Source organism: Bos indicus, chromosome 3 (genome assembly GCF_029378745.1).
Source record: "Bos indicus isolate NIAB-ARS_2022 breed Sahiwal x Tharparkar chromosome 3, NIAB-ARS_B.indTharparkar_mat_pri_1.0, whole genome shotgun sequence".
Taxonomy (NCBI): domain Eukaryota; kingdom Metazoa; phylum Chordata; class Mammalia; order Artiodactyla; family Bovidae; genus Bos; species Bos indicus.
Window position 1 is genome coordinate 661927 of NC_091762.1, and position 19866 is coordinate 681792.

The following is a 19866-nucleotide window of genomic DNA, read 5'->3' on the forward strand; positions in this document are numbered from 1 at the left end:
GATAGTCCAATATTATGTGTACTTTTCTATTCAGGAGTATAAAAACTTTATACAGTGTTCTCTATCCCATCCTTGTGCCACACTAACTAAATAAGTCAATAATTGGGAAACTGAGGCATAAAGCAGCCAAATGACCTGCCCAAGGTCATTTTTCATAAGGCCAGGAATAAGAACTCAGCCAGTCTAACACCTAGACAAGTGATCTGATGAAAGGAAATTCATCTCTTTATGATTTAAAAAAAAAAATCACTGAAAGATTAGAAACGAGTTGTGATGTACTTCCTACAAGTCTAAAAAAAGTGCACTTTTTTAAAACTAAAAATGTGAATATTTTATAGACATATATACTAATTTTGAAAAAGTATTAGAAATTAGCTATGAATAATTATCATTTACAGGTGTCAAAAATTGTTTTAGAGCAGTGGTTTTTGAATTGTGCTTCTGAGAGCAGAGGTGGCTTGGGGGTGGCAAGAGGGACAAGGAATTAAGCTGTCATTTCTCAACACTCTTCTTTATGTTCAATCTCAACAGTGTCATTTATGTATTTTATATTAGAACTTCCCCATGAAATTCTAATTTCACAGCTGAAAAAATGGGAGGGGGAGAATTGTTTAAAATGTATATTAACATCTATCTTATACAGCTCATTTTAAATACTGCTTGGTGCCTTGGAGAACTGTTTAAAACATATGTTACAATCTATCTTATACAGCTCATTTTACTGTATGATGCCTTTGAATGGTGTTTTAGTCTTCAACTGCCAAGAAATATTGGCATCAGACATGTTCTCATTTGATCCCATTAAAATGTAGACTCTATAAAATGGCTTGAGGGTTTGATGCCATTTTCCTACAGAAATTAAGTATTAGGTAGCTTCATCTAACACTTAGCCTGTCACAAAATATTCTCATGAGTCCTATACTTTGAAAAGAGAATAAAATATTTACCAGACAATGTAGTCACTCAGAAATTCTGCATGTGTTAAAATTTCTTGGTTTCCAAAATTACATTAATGTCTCCTTTGAATATCTTATACCTAAAAGGCTTAAACAGGTGAGATGATGATAGAAATATAATTTACTGATAGTATCATCATTTGCTGACACTATGAGGATATCAAGACATAATGGGAAAATGTTTTATGAGAACTGAGCATTCTTCTATTGTTAAAAAGTTAAAACATAGAATGCTAATTTTCTGCAAACTGTATTCATGATTTTAGTAGTAATATCTAGTATGAGTGAATGGATCAATTAATGCCCATTATATACACACACAAAATTATATTCATACATTGTGAAATGTAGGAAAATGTTTTATGAATTGTTGTTCAAATACAACCAATCTTCCTGCTGAATTTCATAAATTTAATTTCTACTCTGTATTTCTATAATTTGGATGTTCCAAAATGAAGAATTTTACATTAAGTCAACTCATCTTTCCTCCTTTTCAAGATTTACTAAATGGACAAGATATTCTTTGTAACAAACTAACAATACATTATTAGCTCTTCTTAAAGTTTTTAGTTACCAGTGTTCCTGACATGTGAAGAAAGAGTAAGATAAAAGCAACGCTAGCAAATGAACCTAGGGCATGTTACAGGTTAGGTTACTAGTGGTCTTATATGAATGGCATGTCAAAAAGCATATGGCATAGATGTACACAATCCATCTCACACTGTAAGGGAAGACAGCAAGCATACACTGAATAGCAGCACCAAGGGCTTCTAATGTTGGTCCATGTGGCAGCCTCAGGGACCCAAGCAAGTTGTTCAATAACAAAAAATAAGATTAATGTGTTTCTCAGCTTCAAAACTGGCAAGGTGTCTAACTCAACACTGGTTTTGTAAAAATTACCACAATACGTACCGGTTATCAAACTAGTTATTATTTAATAAGAATGATGCCAAGAGTGGGGAAAACGGCATCTTAATTCACAAAAAACATATAACCACCCTAAAGCTTTTTGATTCTAAAAAGAACTGGCTTCAATTCAAATTGATGAACTAGATATAAAGACTCAATGTCAATATTTTCCTAATGTCCACAGTGTACATTTCTCTACCAATAATGAGACAGTTTTGTTTTATACTCAACTTCACTCTAATACTTGGTTTGTTATCTGCTAAATTTCACTATTCTAAAAATATTTATATATGTAGAGACATTTTCTCTTCCTTATTGCTTTATATGTTGTATATTTTTACTTTTAAAACCCCTGTGCTAAGCATGTGTGTGTGCTCAGTCATGTCCCTCCCACTCTGTAACCCCATGGACTGCAGCCCACCAGGCTCCTCTGTTCATGAGATTTCCCAGGCAAGAATACTGGAGTGGGCTGCCATTTCCCTCTCCAGGGGATTTTCCTGACCCAGGGATCAAACCCATGTCTCTGGCATTGGCAGCTGTGTTCTTTACCACTGAGCCAACAGGGAAGCCCTGTGCTGTACAGCACAAAATCACAGCAAAATGTCTTAATACTAAATGTTACAACTATAATCTATTCAAACTTTCTTATTAATGTATGGGAAAAAATTGCTCTATGGTTAAAAAAAAATGAGAAAGAGAAAAATATCTTTGCTTCACTGATATTCTATTTATATAACAGCAAGTTAAAAATCAGGTCCAAAATTTGTTCCAAACATCACATCTATATTGCAGTTATTTAAATCTATTTTATTTCACCATGGTATTGTATAATATGCTTTTGTTACCACAGCACTTAGTGGAAACAGATACTTATTTATAAAGAAGAGGTATCCAGTTCTAACAATATACAGATTAATTCCAAGTAATTTAGTCAGAGTTCTCAAAGTAATTAACTCCCAACTCATCACTCCTTAGAGTGGCAAAATAAAGTATGTCAAAGTAGTAAATTTCATTAGTATGACAGCACCTACTATAGTAACTATAGTATAGGATGTGTATTTATTATCTTTCTTGAAAGAATTAAGTTGACAAATTATTTTATGCTGTGTCTTTCACTAATTCTTTCAAGCGATGTTTACTGAGCATCACAAGCTTTTTGGCTGTTAAAAAAAAGTGAGCCACTAAAATACTCATTGAAAAAGAGAGTGGCACAGATTATTACTATCTTATCAGAGTTTTATATATTAAGAACAGGAACATAAAACCAGAGTATTTTTCCTGTCCCACATATGAGAAAGTTGATTATGCGTAGGAGGACTATGAAAGCAAATATTGAAAATTTTCAAATGATTACAGAAGCAGAGTATTGGCCAAAATCTAGCATTACTATGTTTATGTGGTAACAGAAGTACTGGTTAATTCTCAAAGCAAAAAAAAAAAAAAAGAGGAGGAGCTAGGAGCCATAAGCACAGATACCATTTTAACATACAGGAAATATCAATAGAAATATCAATGCAGGCTCCAAATTCACTAGATTATTAGATGGGGTAGCTCATTAACTGTAGAAGTAATAAATATTTGCCCTTCTCTAAAATTACAAATAAAATAAGAGATTATTTTATATTTGCCTTGCTAGCAAGTGCTGTTGGCAATCTGTCCTTCTAGACACATGATGATAAATTTCACCATACACTAGAAATGAAGGGAAAAGCTTCAGGCACATCAGCTTTCTTTGGAAGGGGAAAAGAGAAGCATCTTATACACAGCAGCAGGGTTAAAAACAAACAAACAAAAAAACTCTACCAGCTGCTTAAGGACACTTGATATTAATAACCTGAAGTCTGAGGGTCCTGTGAAGAGCCCTCATGAGAAGACTGATCAGAAGTGGAAGGCTGTTGCTGGGTACGCGCAGCTAGCTCCTGCTGCCTCTGCTGCTCAGCCCTCTTAAGCCTCAGTTGTTGCAGGCGCTTACGGAGCAAAGCTATCTCAGGCCCCCTTAGAAATTCTGATACAGATAGGAAAAGAAAGATGAAAAGATAGTAATAAAACAGAAAATAGTAAGAATACAATTATACTTTAAAGAGAGAAGGGTATAAATAAAACACATCTCACAGAGGAATACTAAAAGCAAACTACTCATAAAAAATTACTGATCATTAAATTATGATAAACTACAGACACTTATATACCCAAATGTTTCTGTTTAACTACAATGAATAAGACAGAGTTCTCTAAGAATATTTATGTAATTATACAGAGTGTAAGTAAAATCTTTCATAACAAAACATTTAAAAGTGAACATTCCTAATTGCATCTCCTTTTACAACAATTAGAAAATATCAGTTATCTCATTTAACCTATATACAAAAACTACAAATTTCAATCACATAATAATTAAGATTATGAAAAAGTTAATACATTTGGAAACAATCCTTGACATTTATTAGTAGAGAGACCTTTAAAAAGTAAAAGCTACATATTTTTCAGCTAAAATGTTTCTTTTTATGTGAGAATTATCATTTGCTTTTTCTTTTAAGATGAATAATATTTACATAATCTTTAACATTTTCTTATACTTCATCTGAAGCAGTGGCCATAGATAAAAAATAGTATAACACGAAATTGTGCAGAGAATGCTGAGTACCTAACTATAAGGCATTGTTTTAGGTTCTTGGGATAAGTAAAAATTGAAAAAAAAAAAAACAGTCCCTACTGGTGTGTTCTGAGAAAAAAACATACAACAGTGTATTTGTATGTGTTTCTATGTGTCAAGTGGGGATAAGTGCCATGAAGTAAACTGGCAGGGTAAGACAGGGGTGATGAAGACAGAGGGGGAACTGGCTGCTGTTTTATATACGGTCATCACGGAAGGATTCTTCTCCTAAGATGACTTTTCAATAAAGACCTCAAGGATGTAAGGGAGTGACCCACACGGGTATCTGGAAGAAAACTGTTCCAGGCAAAGAAAAAAGTACAAATGCTCAGAAGGGGAAGTGTATCTGGATGTGGAATATATATATGTTACAGGTAATGGCAGAAAAACTTGCTGATAGCTTGGATGTAGAGTGATCCCAATGTTTTCAGTGTAGATAACAGGAAAAATGAACTTGCCATTTATTGTGACAGGGAAGAGCAGAGGAGGAGGAAGTAGTACTTAAGAAAACAATTAGTATCCAAATGGAGAAACCGAGTAGGGACTCACTATAATATATACTGTATAAATACACACACACACACACACACATATATACAGACACACAGTATAATATATATACTGGTTAGAATTCACCAGTAAATCTGGATGTCAATGACAATGTTGGAGAAGGAAATGGCAACCCACTCCAGTGTTCTTGCCTGGAGAATCCCAAGGACAGAGGAGCCTGGTGGGCTGCCATCTATGGGGTCATACAGAGTCAGACACAACTAAAGCGACTTAGCAGCAGCAGCAAAAATGACGATGTTACTTTCAGTCACTGAAAGAGTAAGAAATAATAAAGAAGTCTAAGAACTAAACTGAAGGGAAGAATACTAAGAATAAGGAGAATGCAAAAAGGAGATTAGAGGAGTGAGTGAACCAATTTCTATAAGCTCAGGGATCAAAGTATTTCAAGAAGGATAAAGTTAGCAGCTGTGTCTCCTGATTCAATGAAAAAGACACTAACCAAGAACTAACCACAAAGAAAATGGCTTGACAAGAGCCATTTCAGTGAAGTCACAGAGGCCAAAACCTGACTGGAACAGGTTCAAGACAAAAGGGAAGTAAAGAAGGAGAGGGACAAAGCATATGTACTTTTCCCAGAAGTTTTGCTGTGAATGGGGTAAAGAGAAACTGGCTGACTGTTGGTGGGAGAAGAGAATCAAGGGAGGTTTGTTTTAGTTTGAGACAGACTACATATGTTTGTATACTGACGGATATATACTTAATTAGAAAGAGGCGAGAAGATAAGAAGAAGTGGGCAAATGCAGGAATGACGTCCTTGAGTAGACCAAAAGAGATGAGCTGCAGTAAATAAGAGGAGGAATTGGCTTTAGACATTTACATAAAAATTTCATCCACTCTAATAAAGTGGATGTACTACCAAGTGTATGGGTAGAAATTAGTTGTAGATTTGATGTATGGAGTACATGGAATTTCTCTCAGTGACACAGCAAATTATATAAATTACCAAATAACTTTCAGTTAGTCAGTTCTGTTCAGTCACTCAGTCGGGTTCAACTCTTTGTGACCCCATGGACTGCAGCACGTCAGGCTTCCTTCTCTATCACCAACTCCCAGAACTTGCTCAAACTCATGTCCACTGAGTCAGTGATGCCATCCAACTATCTCATCCTCTGTCATCCCCTTCTCCTCCTGCCTTCAATCTTTCCCAGCATCAAGGTCATTTCAAATGAGTCAGTTCTTCGCATCAGGTGGCCAAAGTATTGGAGCTTCAGCTTCAAAATCAGTCCTACCAATGAACACCCAGGACTGGTCTCCTTTAGGATGGACTGGTTGAATCTCCTTGAAGTCCAAGGTACTCTCAAGAGTCTTCTTCAACATCACAGTTCAAAAGCATCACTTCTTTGGCACTCAGCTTTCTTTATGGTCCAATTCTCACATCCATACATGACTACCGGAAAAACCACAGCTTTGACCAGACAGACCTTTGTCGGCAAAGTAATGTCTCTGCTTTTTAATGTGCTGTCTTGGTTGGTCATAGCTTTTCTTCCAAGGAGCAAAGGTCTTTTAATTTCATGGCTGCAGTCACCATCTGCAGTGATTTTGGAGCCCAAGAAAATAAAGTCTGTCACTGTTTCCATTGTTTCCCCATCTATTTGCCATGAAGTGATGGGACTGGATCTTAGTTTTTTGAATGTTGAATTTTAAGTCAGATTTTTCACTCTTCAGCTTCTTTTATATAGATTATAAGACTGCAAATTTGGTTTATTGTTTCAGAATCAATCATGCCAGAAATACTAACCTTTGTTACCATATCCTCTATTTATAAAGGATTTTATTCAACTGGCAGTTAACATTTCACAACTCAAGTATCATCAGTCTTTTACTGCCAGTTCCTCCTAGAAAGTTCTCCATATCAAGTAGGATAGTATTCACTAACAAATAAATTGTAATGCTCAATATTATTCTATCTTCTTTTTAAGTATATACATATTCTATAGTTATTGTCAGCATAGTAGTAACACTTTTAGCAATATAAAATAAAGCATTATTATGCAGCCAGGAAGTTTGTCATTTTATACTTCACAAGAAATTACTATAAAGAGAGAGATAATGGAGACATCAAATTATGCTTAAAAAAAAAAATCACAAAATATTTATCCAACTTCATGGTTGTTTCAAACCATCTCTCTTGCACTGACAAATGTTTTATGGGGATATGAGTCTCCATCCTTGACCCACAAGACAGATAATGTAGCAAATCTATTGTAGCAGGCTCTAAGTATAAGCAGCGATGTTCTATAACTTGGAAAATTAAGATTTAGTTATGATAATGTCATGAACATTAATTCAATGCTCCCAGTGCCTTTTAAAGAAGGATTTGTTTGCTTACTTACAAGGCTGGTTGTATGTTTAAAAGTTAAAAAAAAAAAAAAAAAATGAGGTTAGGGAAAGAAGTCATCACAGAGCTAAATAGGAAAGGCAAATTTTGAATTAAAATTCCAAGCAGAAATGCCAGTCTGAGCAAATAGTACTGTTAGCAGTTTGAAATATTAAAGGCATGGAAGATACAAATATATTACATTCTTTTAAAAATGTGTAAACAAACATATACCATCTGTGATATGAATAAATGCTTGGAGACTTAGTATTTGCTAACATTAGCCAAAATCAAAAGTGAATACAGCAAGTATCTTTGGGCTTAATTTTAAAAACAGTAACAACAACAACAAAAATTGCTCAACAATGAGCCAGGAACTGCTAATGGGAAATTTGTACTTCCATCTCCTGATAGTAACTACTAACTCTACTCTTCTTGTTTTTAAAGAATCTAGGCAAGTCTCCATAATGACAATTCCTACTGATGTAAAACAACAATAAACTATACGTAAGCTCAGCCGATAAAGAATCCACCTGCAATGTGGGAGGACCTGGATTTGATTCGTGGGTTGGGAAGATCCCCTGGAGAAGGTCATGGCAACCCACTCCAGTATTCTTGCCTGGAGAATCCCATGGAGAGAGGAGCCTGGCGGGCTACAAACATGCCATGGGGTCGCAAAGAGTCAGAGACGACTGAGCAACTAAACAGAGCACAGCACAGCCCCGACGAAAGTCCATCTGGTTGTAACCTCCAGTCCTGCCTCTCTTCCAATATATAGGTTCTTTTGTCCTGGATGCTGGATTATTTTTACATGTAGTTTGGTGGTACTTTATCTGCTTGCTATCACTCCCAACTTGCTCCTTTGTCCAAGTGATCCTTGAGTATTTTTCCTCCTAGAACAGAGGCAGGAAATAGATGGGTTCCAGGCTAGGTATTTACAACTGGCCTCATGTTTACATTTCTTGGGGCTAAAAAGATGGGCTTCAGGCTGGACACTTAAAATTAGATTCCTATTTGCATTTCCTGAGACGGGAGGTAGGTTAGATATTTACAATCAGCCTCCTTTAGAAACAGACATAACAACAGAAATTGGGTAAATAGCCTGACTGTCTCCTTGAGGACACTTTAGACAATAGCCATGGCAGAAACAGAGAAGGGCTAAACCCTGGTGAGGAAAAGATCAAGAGATCGAGTATTATCTATCCTTGGGGCAAGAGAAACATTGAGCATGTTCAAAAAGGCTCCTCAGGGGTCAAAAGGAGGGGGTACCAACCCATAATGTGTGATGCCACAGGACACCCGCTGGCCTCTGGGCTGGAAATCATTTTGGAAAAAATTGTGCACGTGTGTTGGAGAGGGTCCTAAAGAAGGTCAGATGTGGAAAAAGAAACCAGGTAATTGGCCAAAGATACAGACCTGGAAGAACTGCTCTACATAAATGATTTAACTTCCTCTTTAGGAAGTTAAATGTGCTCCTCCACATTAGGGAGGATCTCTCAGGGTGTGCGTCTCTGCCTTACTTCAATTTTAACTAAACCATTTCTCTGCCTGCTCTCTCACTTGTTGTGCTGTGTCTCTAATAATAAACTTTGTACCTGTTTTAACAGTTTTGCCTCCATGAGAAAGGCATTTTTCAATGGGGGCAAGAGCCAGGGAAAACTTGCTTCTAGCCAGGAGCCCTTGCTGGTCTGATGGTTAGGATTTTGGGTTTTCATCCAGGCTTTTTGTTGTTGTTGTTTAATCATAAAGTTGTATCCAACTCTTGTGTGTGCAGCCCGCCAGGCTCCTCCATCCATGGGATTTCCCAGGCAAGAATACTGGTGTGGGTTGCCATGACCTCCTCCAGGGGATCTTCCTGACCCAGGAATCAAGCCCGCGTCTCCTGCATTGCAGATGGATTATTTACCACTGAGTCACCAGGGAGGCCAGGCTACACACATCCAATTCCTGGGCGGGGAACTAAGATCTCACTTCATGTCACCATTCACTGCTATCTCGGAAATCAGAATTGGTCATTCCTTTACTGATTTACAAGTTCCTCTGATCTCTTCTTTAGTTCCCCCAAAGTGTTCATTAACCTACTATTTCCAGTTTTTTCTACTCTCTAAATTGCATATATCTCATCTGACTAGACCCTGACCCTTTAAAGGAAACTGTACACTGGATTATCTGAGCTTTGAAAAGTTTGCTTTGCTATGCTATACTACACAGTTTTTACTTCCCCAGGAATTTTTCAACATAAAGATTCTGAATAGATCTAAATAAATGTCAAAACCTGAGCCAAGACAGAAATCTGTAAATAAGCAGGAATCCACACATAAGTCATTATGTACTATCATAAAAAAATTCAATTCTCATGGTCTGCTGCTGCTGCTGCTAAGTCGCGTCAGTCATGTCCGACTCTGTGCGACCCCACAGATGGCAGCCACCAGGCTCCCCAATCCCTGGAATTCTCCAGGCAGGAACACTGGAGTGGGCTGCCATTTCCTTCTCCAATGCATGAAAGTGAAAAGTGAAAGTGAAGTCGCTCAGTCATGTTCGACTCTTAGCAGGGGTCCATTAATTAGAAACACATGGATCCTCTAGGTGACACACTTCTCAAGGTGAGCCCCCCACAAACTAAATTTTTTATGTACTGATATTCCTTACCCAATCCAAAGAAACCACCTTCTCTTTCTTAAATTAAAATAAGACCAAAGGAGGTAATTAAAGTATAACACATTGGAATGACTGTCTCATTTAACACTCACTCATTACAAGAAGCTCCTTATCATGGGAAAAAATTACAAACAACACACAAAGGCTTAGTTTGAGAAACAACTAAAACTGATGTCTGACAGGCATTATTGAGAAAGAAAAAAATATTTTGTAGTTACTTTGAAATATTTTTTATAAATAAAATTATGAAGATTTCATTTTAACCTTATATAATTTCAGCTCATATTCATATCTTTCTGGTCTTTATATAGGTAATCTAATAACCATATTTTCAAAAGCACCATCTTTTGTTAAATATTCAAGAAAAGACCATGAATAAGAATCATAATGTCTAATCAGATTCTGTGCTATGTATATAGAATGTAGTTTCAAATAGTCTATGTGAATAAAAATAAAATTCAAGAATACAAAGGGTGAAGAAATTCAAATTTTAAAAAGAGAGTGACCAACTGACTTCAAATTCCACTTGAGTATATTATCTTCCTAATTCAGCTACAAAACTCAAAGTCAATTCAGCGGCCCCCTCTAGATATATTATTCTTCAGGTATGCACTTTATATATTCATGTCACTGTGGCTCCATTTTTTCTTCTACCCATATTTATTTTTACCTGTCCTGATTTCATCATGTACCAAAATGATTTTTTACAAGTATTTCCATAAGTTACCATAAAATATTTCTGGAACAAAGTAAGAAAAAAGTATCCAGTTTTATGTTGTCTGGAAAGCCAAGGGCAAATAATGAATCCAAAAACAATAAATAACTGGATATCTATTCACAGCATCTTCCCTGCTGCTGCTGCTGCTAAGTCGCTTCAGTCGAAGATATCATCAAATTTGTGAAGCTTACTGGAAACATCCAGAATGAATGAAATGGAACTGAAACTATAAAGACTATCAAATAGCTAAATATATCTTACATAGGTTATATCAGCTTAAAGGACTTAACAGTATCTTTAAGAGGCTTATGATAGATAAAATCTCTTGTCTTTATGAGAGCATATTCTAATGAGAAAATAGTCATAAACAAATCAATAAAAAATAAAATAATTACAAATTCTAGTAAGTGCTTTTCAGGAGATAAACAGGGCTATACAAGACATAATAAAATTTGGGGGAAGGAAGGAAAGGAAGATGAATCTAGCTATGAGAGTTATATAAGACCTCCCTTGGGTGACACTTGAGCTGAGAACTGAAAAAAAAAGGAAGAGCCAAGGGAAGAGCTTCTCAAGTACATAGATCAGTAAGTTTGTTACAAAGACTCAGAATCCAAAAGAAAGAGGCAGAAGAAAGCTTGACATATTCAAGGAACTGAACTGAAATCAGTATAGCTACAGTGTAATGATCATTAGGAAGACAGAGTATGGCATGAAATGAGGCTAGAAAGGCAAACAAGGCACCAGCCATAAAGATTCAGTTCTTTTTCCTCTTTTATTTATATTTATAAATGCAATCAAAAGTCTTTGAGGAGTTTGAGATGGCAAAGTTACATAATCTGATCTAATATTTTAAAATACTCATTTTGGCTGCTGCATGGACAATAAAGTATAAGGGAATAAGAGTACTGGGTTGGCCAAAAAGTTCATTCAGGTTTTTCCATAACATCTTATGCAAAAAACATGAGAGAACTTTTTGGCCAATCCAGTAAGATGAAAAGAAGTAAAGGGTATCTTAGATATGGAGAAAACAGATGATGAATTGGGTGAGGGACATGAAGGAATGCAAGGAATCAGTAACCCATAGTCTGTTAAAATAAGCAAATAAGCAGTAATTATAATTTACTAAGATATGAAATTATCAAGATTAAAGAGATCAGTGAGATAGGAAGGGTAGGAAGATAAATTATAGTTAGACATATTATACCCAAGATGTCCAAAGATAACCAAAACAAAGTGTTAAATAATCAGTTGGACACAGGAGTATGCAACTCAGGGTAGAAGATCAGATTGTCAGTATACATTTGGAGATATTAAATGCTCCAGGAATTGATATAATTTTATGAAGGACAGAGTGCATGTAGAGAACACAGCACAGGCTACGGGGTTCCACTAAAACATTGACAAATAATTATCGAATAAGAAATATCAACAACGGTTACTGAAAACCAGCCAGAGATGCTAATAAAAGTTAAATAGGCAAAAGTGGTATCACAGATGCCAAAAAACAAAAGTGCTTCAAGAAAGAAGTGACAGACTGTGCTAAATACAACTGGGTTAAAAGAAAGAAGTATACTTTTGAGGCAAAATGGAAGTCACTAGTGACTTTGACAAAAAGTTTCAGTGAAAAAGGAAGTTAAAAGGCAGATTAGGGTTGGTAGGTAAATAAGTGGAACATGGTAAGAAAAAGGAGACAGTACATGTCAGCTACTCTTATGAAGAGTCTGATTATAAAAGGAGCAAAGACATGAGTCTAGAGGGGAATGTGGGACAATTAAGAGATTTTTTTTTAAGAAAAGAGAATAATAGAGCATGTTTGAGGTGGAAAGGAAAAATTCACCAGAAAAGGTAATAATAAAGATGCAGGACAAGGAGCAAACTCCTTGAAAAGATGGAAAGAGATAGAAACTGCACTGGTTAGCTTCTGTTAGGAGCAGATACACTTCTTCCCACAATGTGACCACTTCTGTCATAGACAATGTGAGTACAGATGCTGGAAAGCTGAGAGATTCAAAAGTAGGAAAGTGAATGCTTTTTTCCCCCTACTATGAATGAAAGAAGGTTATCGGCTAGGGATTAGGATGAGGACAAAGTGTAGTGCTGAAAGTCTGATAGACGTAAGGTGTGACAGTTGCAGACTGTTCTAACACAGTGCGGAGTGCCCAATGAAGTCTGTGGTCACATAATTCCTCACGAACATTCAGTGACTCAGTTGCAGACCAAGAGAAGGCAAATAATTTGGTTCAATGAGATGGAGTGCTGCCCAGCAAGTCCCCACATTCCCACTGGGCCTCTCCTTCACCCCAGCAAAAGTGACAGAAGACAAGGAAGGGACAGAAATGAAAGATACAAACACTTAAAATAGATATTCACAGTAAAAGCAAGAAGCCTACGTTTTCATTTTTTCTATTTCTATGCAAGACAGTAATAGAATGACACTCCCTTCCAATATAGGTAATTCCTACTACCCAAAAACCCATCTGGACTTAGAACTGAATAAAAGATTGAGAAAAAAAAAAACACAACATAAACAGCATTAAGTCCTTATTGTTAAAATGCTAAGGCCTATTGTCAAAACAATCAGAGACATAATCTTTAGATGTTACATCTAACATCAAATCATTTTCCTCAGTAGCAATACTATCTTGGTAACATGGAAATATTTCCATTTTCCTTAGTTTAGTCAGCCAAAATTCTTTCCATAATCTACCAGTCAAAAGTCTTTATCTTTCTTTGAAAACTTATAGACAGAAGTGCTAAGTAATGTTCGATGTCATAGGATCATTACTAAAATGTTTTTTTCTCTTCAATGATTCAATGACTACAGTATCTAACACTTACATCAAATATTAAAAAGGATTTAATAATCTGAAATGCAGTACTAGAATGTGTTAACAATCTATGACAAAAAGGAAAAATGAAATTCCCTACGAAATAGTATACTCAGAAATGTGTTAAAGAAACAACTGCAATCAGTTAAGATTCAGTGGAACATGAAAATGAGATAGACAATCTTCTTGCTAAGCTGTGATCAAACTTACAATTGATCAGACTCTTTAAGATTATTCCCAAGAATGTTATCACTTTAAAAACTCTTATTTTTACCAATTTTACTTGTTTTTGAAAGCAAAATTTTAGCTGATTTTGTCCCAGCTTCCCAAACCCTCCAAATATGTTATTTTCCCATAACTTGAAATATTGTATATTTCAAGAATATACAGAGAATGTGGAAAACCCAATTGTATAGCTCATCTTTAGCTTATTTTTATAGGTAAATTTTACTCATCTATTATTTAATTGTCATATAACTGACTGGCTTTTATTCCCATAGAAACTGGAAATAAATTACCAAAACTGGGATATACTGATAAAAGTGCTTAATTTAAAACACCTCATATTTGGTGATCTGGTATCAAATTTCAGAGAAGCAAGAATAAACTTAAATAAAAATAAATAAATAAATAAAATTTTAAAAATAAATAAAAATAAAATCTGGCAGTTAGGAAAGCTGTTAGGAATTTTTCTTATAGGTTTTAGCTTAGGCCTCCCAGCTGTATCTTTAGTTGCTAATATTTTTATTATATATGAGTAAAATACTTCCTTAAAAATCCCAAAGAAAAATATGAATAAACATCTTACTGGTTATTATAATTACATGTATACAGTTCAAATGCCAAGTAAACTACAGACATATATGCTAGATTACTGATGTAAACAGTAGTACATTCCATGGAGAAGGGGTGTGTGAACATGAGGAATACTGAAAAGAAAATGCAATTTTAGTAGAATTTAGAAGTTGATTTTTTTTTCATTAACATCAAATACCAAGAAGACAAGGATCTGTTAAAATTTTTTTCATGTAAATAAAGGAGAAATAATTCTTTTGGTAAATTGCATATATAGATGACAAAAGACCATATAAAATTCACCATAAAGAATGTATTGAAAGTATTTCATGATTTGAAGAAAAATCATAAAAAAATAAATAAATACAAAGCAACTAATAATAACCAGGGCTATATCTTCACTAAAGCCAACAATCATTAAGTCAATACATTAAACTGTGTCTAAACACTGTCTTCTGATACTTACATTTTATAAAGAATTGTCTTGGGTAAACTGCAGTTTCCTGCTACGTGATAAAATTCATGCAAGTGAGGCACGCTTGAATTCTGTTTTTACATATTCATATATTACATGTCATTTTGATCATTTTTTCCAGCAAGAATAAGTTGATATAATTCAGTTTCTTTCAAAATAACCCATTAAAAAGTTTTCATTATCAAAAATCATCAGAAGAATCACAGCCTATTTAAAGAATAACATCCTCACCAGACTGATGATGTGTACGGTGTCCAGATGCCTCAACAGGCTGCCTCTGTTCACTGTCTGGAGAAGACAGCAAAGAAGTAGAATGAGGGCTTTCTGTAGAAGATGATGCCAAATGACCCTGAGTTGACACAGTAGAGGATGTAGAAGGCTGAAGAAACTGTTCATCTGGAGTATCTACTTCCATTGCAGTTTCACCCACTTCCAAATCAGTACTTGATGGGACCGTAGGAAGAGTTGAAACATCTGACTGATTCGTCCCACCTTCAAAAAACACATTGTAATACAAATTGAAATACTAAATGCTTTCCAAAACTAACTCCTCTAAAGAGAGATGTTCAAGAAATATATGTGCACACACATACATAGAGAAATAGATAATTTCAGGATATCAAAAGCACCCACTGGTGGTTTGGTACCTTAATCAAACATGCTAATTAACAGGGGTAAAAAACCTACCTATGGCACATTCCTGTTAACAATAATCAACCTTCCAAGCAAAATGCTCAATATCGCAGCTTTACTTAGACAATGCTAAATAACAGCTTGCAAGATGCCTATTAACAGCTTGCAAGATGCCTATAAATAATGTCTTGTTCCTTAAGTTTGAAGATGATAATTCTGATTTAATAGATGGACAGGGAAACCTGGCATATGGCAGTCCACAGGGTCACAAAGAGTTGGTCACGACTTGGTGACTGAACAACAACAATGAAAGGATAAGGGACTTATATTAATATATTTCCACTCTGTAACATAATAGTATCCTTAGGAAAATATTTAATGAAAAATTTTATTAACAAGAGTAAAGCTAAATTAGGTCAGAATGGGATTAAGTTCCCAATTCCCACTTCACTGGCAGCAGCGCTTTAGCCACTGAACAACATGATGCGATCATGATTTTAAAAGGCTTGAGTGTCTGCAATGTGTTGTGGCAGGCCTTGTGCTATCTGCAACAGAATAATTAAGAATACTCAATAAATGTTAAAAACTTCCCAGATTTTGCTTCAAATCCATATTATTAAAAGAAAGATACAGAATGAATTAATCAAGTTCATGTCTTAAAAGATGCTAATACAGAATATAAATTTTTTCCTTTAATTATCTTGATTTAAATATATCTTAGTTTAAATTTAAGCACAAATGTGATAACCCTTAAGCAAATCCATAGTCTAAGAAATTTTTTTAAGTTTATATATGCAGAATTTAACAAGAACCATTTTTTTTTTCTAATTTTATTTTATTTTTAAATTTTACATAATTGTATTAGTTTTGCCAAATATCAAAATGAATCCGCCACAGGTATACACGTGTTCCCCATCCTGAACCCTCCTCCCTCCTCCCTCCCCATACCATCCCTCTGGGTCGTCCCAGTGCACTAGCCCCAAGCATCCAGTATCGTGCATCAAACCTGGACTGGCAACTCGTTTCTTACATGATATTTTACATGTTTCAATGCCATTCTCCCAAATCTTCCCACCCTCTCCCTCTCCCACAGAGTCCATAAGACTGTTCTATACAGAACCATTTTTAAATGAAATTTAATAGAAATTTTCATTTTGGGACTTAAAGCAAGTAGGAATTAACTTTCATATTCCTGACTTTTGACAGAGATAGGTAACTTATCAAAGACCATAATTACAGCTGGAAAGTAGTAAACCAAAATATGAAAATAGGTCAGCTAATGCCAGAAATAGCAATTAATAACCATTGTATATAAATAACCAAAAGAAGAAACTATTCAATTACATAAAACTTACTTATCCACAGAGTTTAACCTACATCCACTCTCAGAATACATACAAATGGACTTACAAGGCAGAATATCAGATTCTCTTACTTTACTTGAGAAAAGCAAACAATGAGGGCTATGTCAAGAGGAACCTAAACGAACAATTATACCCAACACCCTTTGACCTCTACTGTTCCACACAATACAATAAGAACTTTATGATCACTAAGGATATAAAACATGGTATACATTAGATAATATAAATAAAACTGACTTCAAAAAATAGTTCTTGCAAGCTTTCTGGTAGCTTTAATTAATAATGAAAATTACCTCTGGGTCGAGATCTTCCTCGTCCTCTATTGCTTTGTGCAACTTCGCTTGCTTCTTCAAACCACCTTGATAACATGTCAGACATTCTCTGCATCAATGACACATTGGGACTTTGCTCTCCTATGATAACAAAACAGGTCTTATCAGTGAACTTAGTCCTTTCATTAATGTAAAAACCTATATTTGAAGGCCTTTAAAGTGAAAGCAATGAAAAATCAAATTGCTTAAATAAATTATATGAATGCATATGTAAAGCTACTAGGGCTATCATCACATTTTATAGTAAATGTATATATGAATCACTCTCATCTGTATTTTGAGTTCCTCCTACATCTTTGCCAATCCTTAGTTACTTCCACAGTCCTACCCTTACCCCAACCCACATCTTTAGGCCTAAGAGTACACAGATAGGAAGAGCTCATGAATTTTAAGTTGAACAGATTAAAAACAAAGTATGACCTCTCTCTTAAATTTCCCTAAACTGAAGGTTTGCCCTCTCACTTAAATTCCCTTAAACTGAATTTATATTCATCATCATTTACTGCAAATTACATATAGTTGAAATTAACTGAAACCAGAAAATATTTTATCTTTTCCCTCCCCTCTTTTCTTCCTTCAAATATTTGAGTAGTCCCAAGGGCATTTTCAAATTTACTATCCCATCAAATTGAAACTGTGATACTTCTATTCTACAATAATATAATTTAAAATAAAAGCTGTTTTTGTATTTTCTATGAAAATAGAATTTATTCTATACTTTATTACCTTTATATAATGTAGCTTTATATTTTAAAATATGATGTCAAATAATACAAACACTAATATATTGGAAAATATGCTTTTGATCTTAAAAGATTTCAGAAATTAGAATAAGACCCATTTATTATACAAAATCACAAACATTACTTTTATTTTAAATGTGCCATCTTAACACTCCCAAAGAGTAGTTTCTAATGCCTATCAAAGGCATCTGATAGGAGGGGAAAAAAAATTTTTTTATGTGCTCTTATAAAACTCTCAGATTGGAAACTGGGAGTTTTCAATTCTCTCTATAGCAAATACAAAGGCAAAAATTATAAAGTTTGATAATACCCAATCTTGCTGTGGCAAAAAATGTATTCTTAGACTTTCAGTGGGAATGCAAAATAGTATATACTTTTCAGAGGGTAATTTGATAACTATCAATATTAAAATCCACTTATCCAGTGACCCACACATTCCACTTTTAGGATTTCATCCTAAGACACACTTGCACAAGTTCATGTACAAAGATATATGTACAAAGATGTTTGTTACAATATCACTTATACAGTGAAAAAATGCAAACAAGCTAAAATATTAATTTTTAAAAAGCTGACCAAAGTATAGTTACCATCTCGTTCTCGTTCACTCTCAGGCCTTGCTCGGGGTCCAGTATCTGACCAATCACCACGAAGTCTCAAACGTTTAACTGGAGGCTGTCGTAACTAAAAGATGAGAAGAAAACTCGTTTGCTGAATTCTTAAAGCACGCTGTAAGTCTAATAGATTCTTCCCATTTTTTTTTTTTTTTTACTTTATTTATTGAGATGCTAAATCAAAATACGGGGCTTCCCTGGTGGCTCGGTGGTAAATAATCCACCTGCCAACGCATGAGACATGGTTCAATCCCTGGATTGAGAAGATCCCATGGAGAAGGAAATGGCAACCCACTTCAGTATTTTTGCCTCAGAAATCCCATGGACAGAGGAGCCTGGCAGGGCATAGTCCAAGGGGTTAAAATAGAATTGGACATGACTTAGTGACTAAACAACAACAAAAAATCAAAGTATGAAAGACAGCCATAAATATCCATTGATGTTGACAGCCTATACTTAGTATCTTCAACCTAAAGACTGAATGTAACTTTAAAATCGTGTAAATGTGATATCAAATCCCATCATCTTTCAACTGACAAGGGAAAAGTTATCTAACTGCATTAAGCCTAAGTTTTCTATTATGATGATAAATATAGTGTAGGTAAAATAGCTACACACCTAATTGGCAATAGGAGTAACCATTATTTTATTATTATTACTGACAATACGCTCTCTGGTTCTCCCCCCAGCATCTATTCCAACCTCCATTACTCACCTCAGTGTCTTTACTCTACCTTGTTGTTCTCATTCTCAGCTACTAACTTTTCCTACTACTTCAGAAAAAAACAAAGTCAGTTCTATAGAAATGATATCAATTTCCTCAATTTCATTCCATAAACTTATCTATATCTACTTTTTAATTTCTTCCAATCTTTCTCAGGAGATGGATCATTTGTTTTAAGCCTTATCTCTATTTGTGCTTTTTATTTCATTCCTTGAATAATTATTCTATTTCTATACCTACATTCCTCTCTTCTTTCTTGATTCTTCCTCACAATGTACTAAAGGTTCCTATCATTTCTAATAGGTAAAACACTGCCATTCCCTATTTCTATTCAGCATTTATTCTTTTCTCATGCTTTCTGAAGCTTTACTGTCAAGCTTCTTTTAAAAAGTCTGTATTCATTCTATTTTTATCTACCACTCTTCACTCAATTCACTGAAGTCAACTCATTTTTCCACTGAATTCTCACCCATATCACCAGTGAATGATCAATTGCTAAGTTCCATGATCAATGATAAAATGATCAAAAATCAATTTCCAATTTGAATGGCACCTTTTAGAGATTCTATTTGATGTT

General features: G+C 34.9%; 1 protein-coding gene across 7 annotated transcripts in view; it reads right to left on the bottom strand.

Moving 5' to 3' along the window:
- DCAF6 (DDB1 and CUL4 associated factor 6) overlaps positions 1-19866 on the bottom strand; it is a 181580-nt gene that overhangs the window by 69746 nt on the left and 91968 nt on the right. For 4 of the 7 annotated variants that reach the window (XM_070782257.1, XM_070782248.1, XM_070782260.1 and 1 more), the window contains exons 8-10: positions 18542-18635; positions 17170-17289; positions 15111-15371 (exon numbers count right to left, since the gene is read on the bottom strand). In XM_070782257.1, coding sequence (XP_070638358.1) covers positions 15111-15371; positions 17170-17289; positions 18542-18635 — 475 coding nt within the window. Of the gene's footprint in view, positions 1-3699; positions 3871-15110; positions 15372-17169; positions 17290-18541; positions 18636-19866 lie in introns of all 7 variants that reach the window. The other 3 variants (XM_070782239.1, XM_070782234.1, XM_070782244.1) reach the window with 1 other exon arrangement.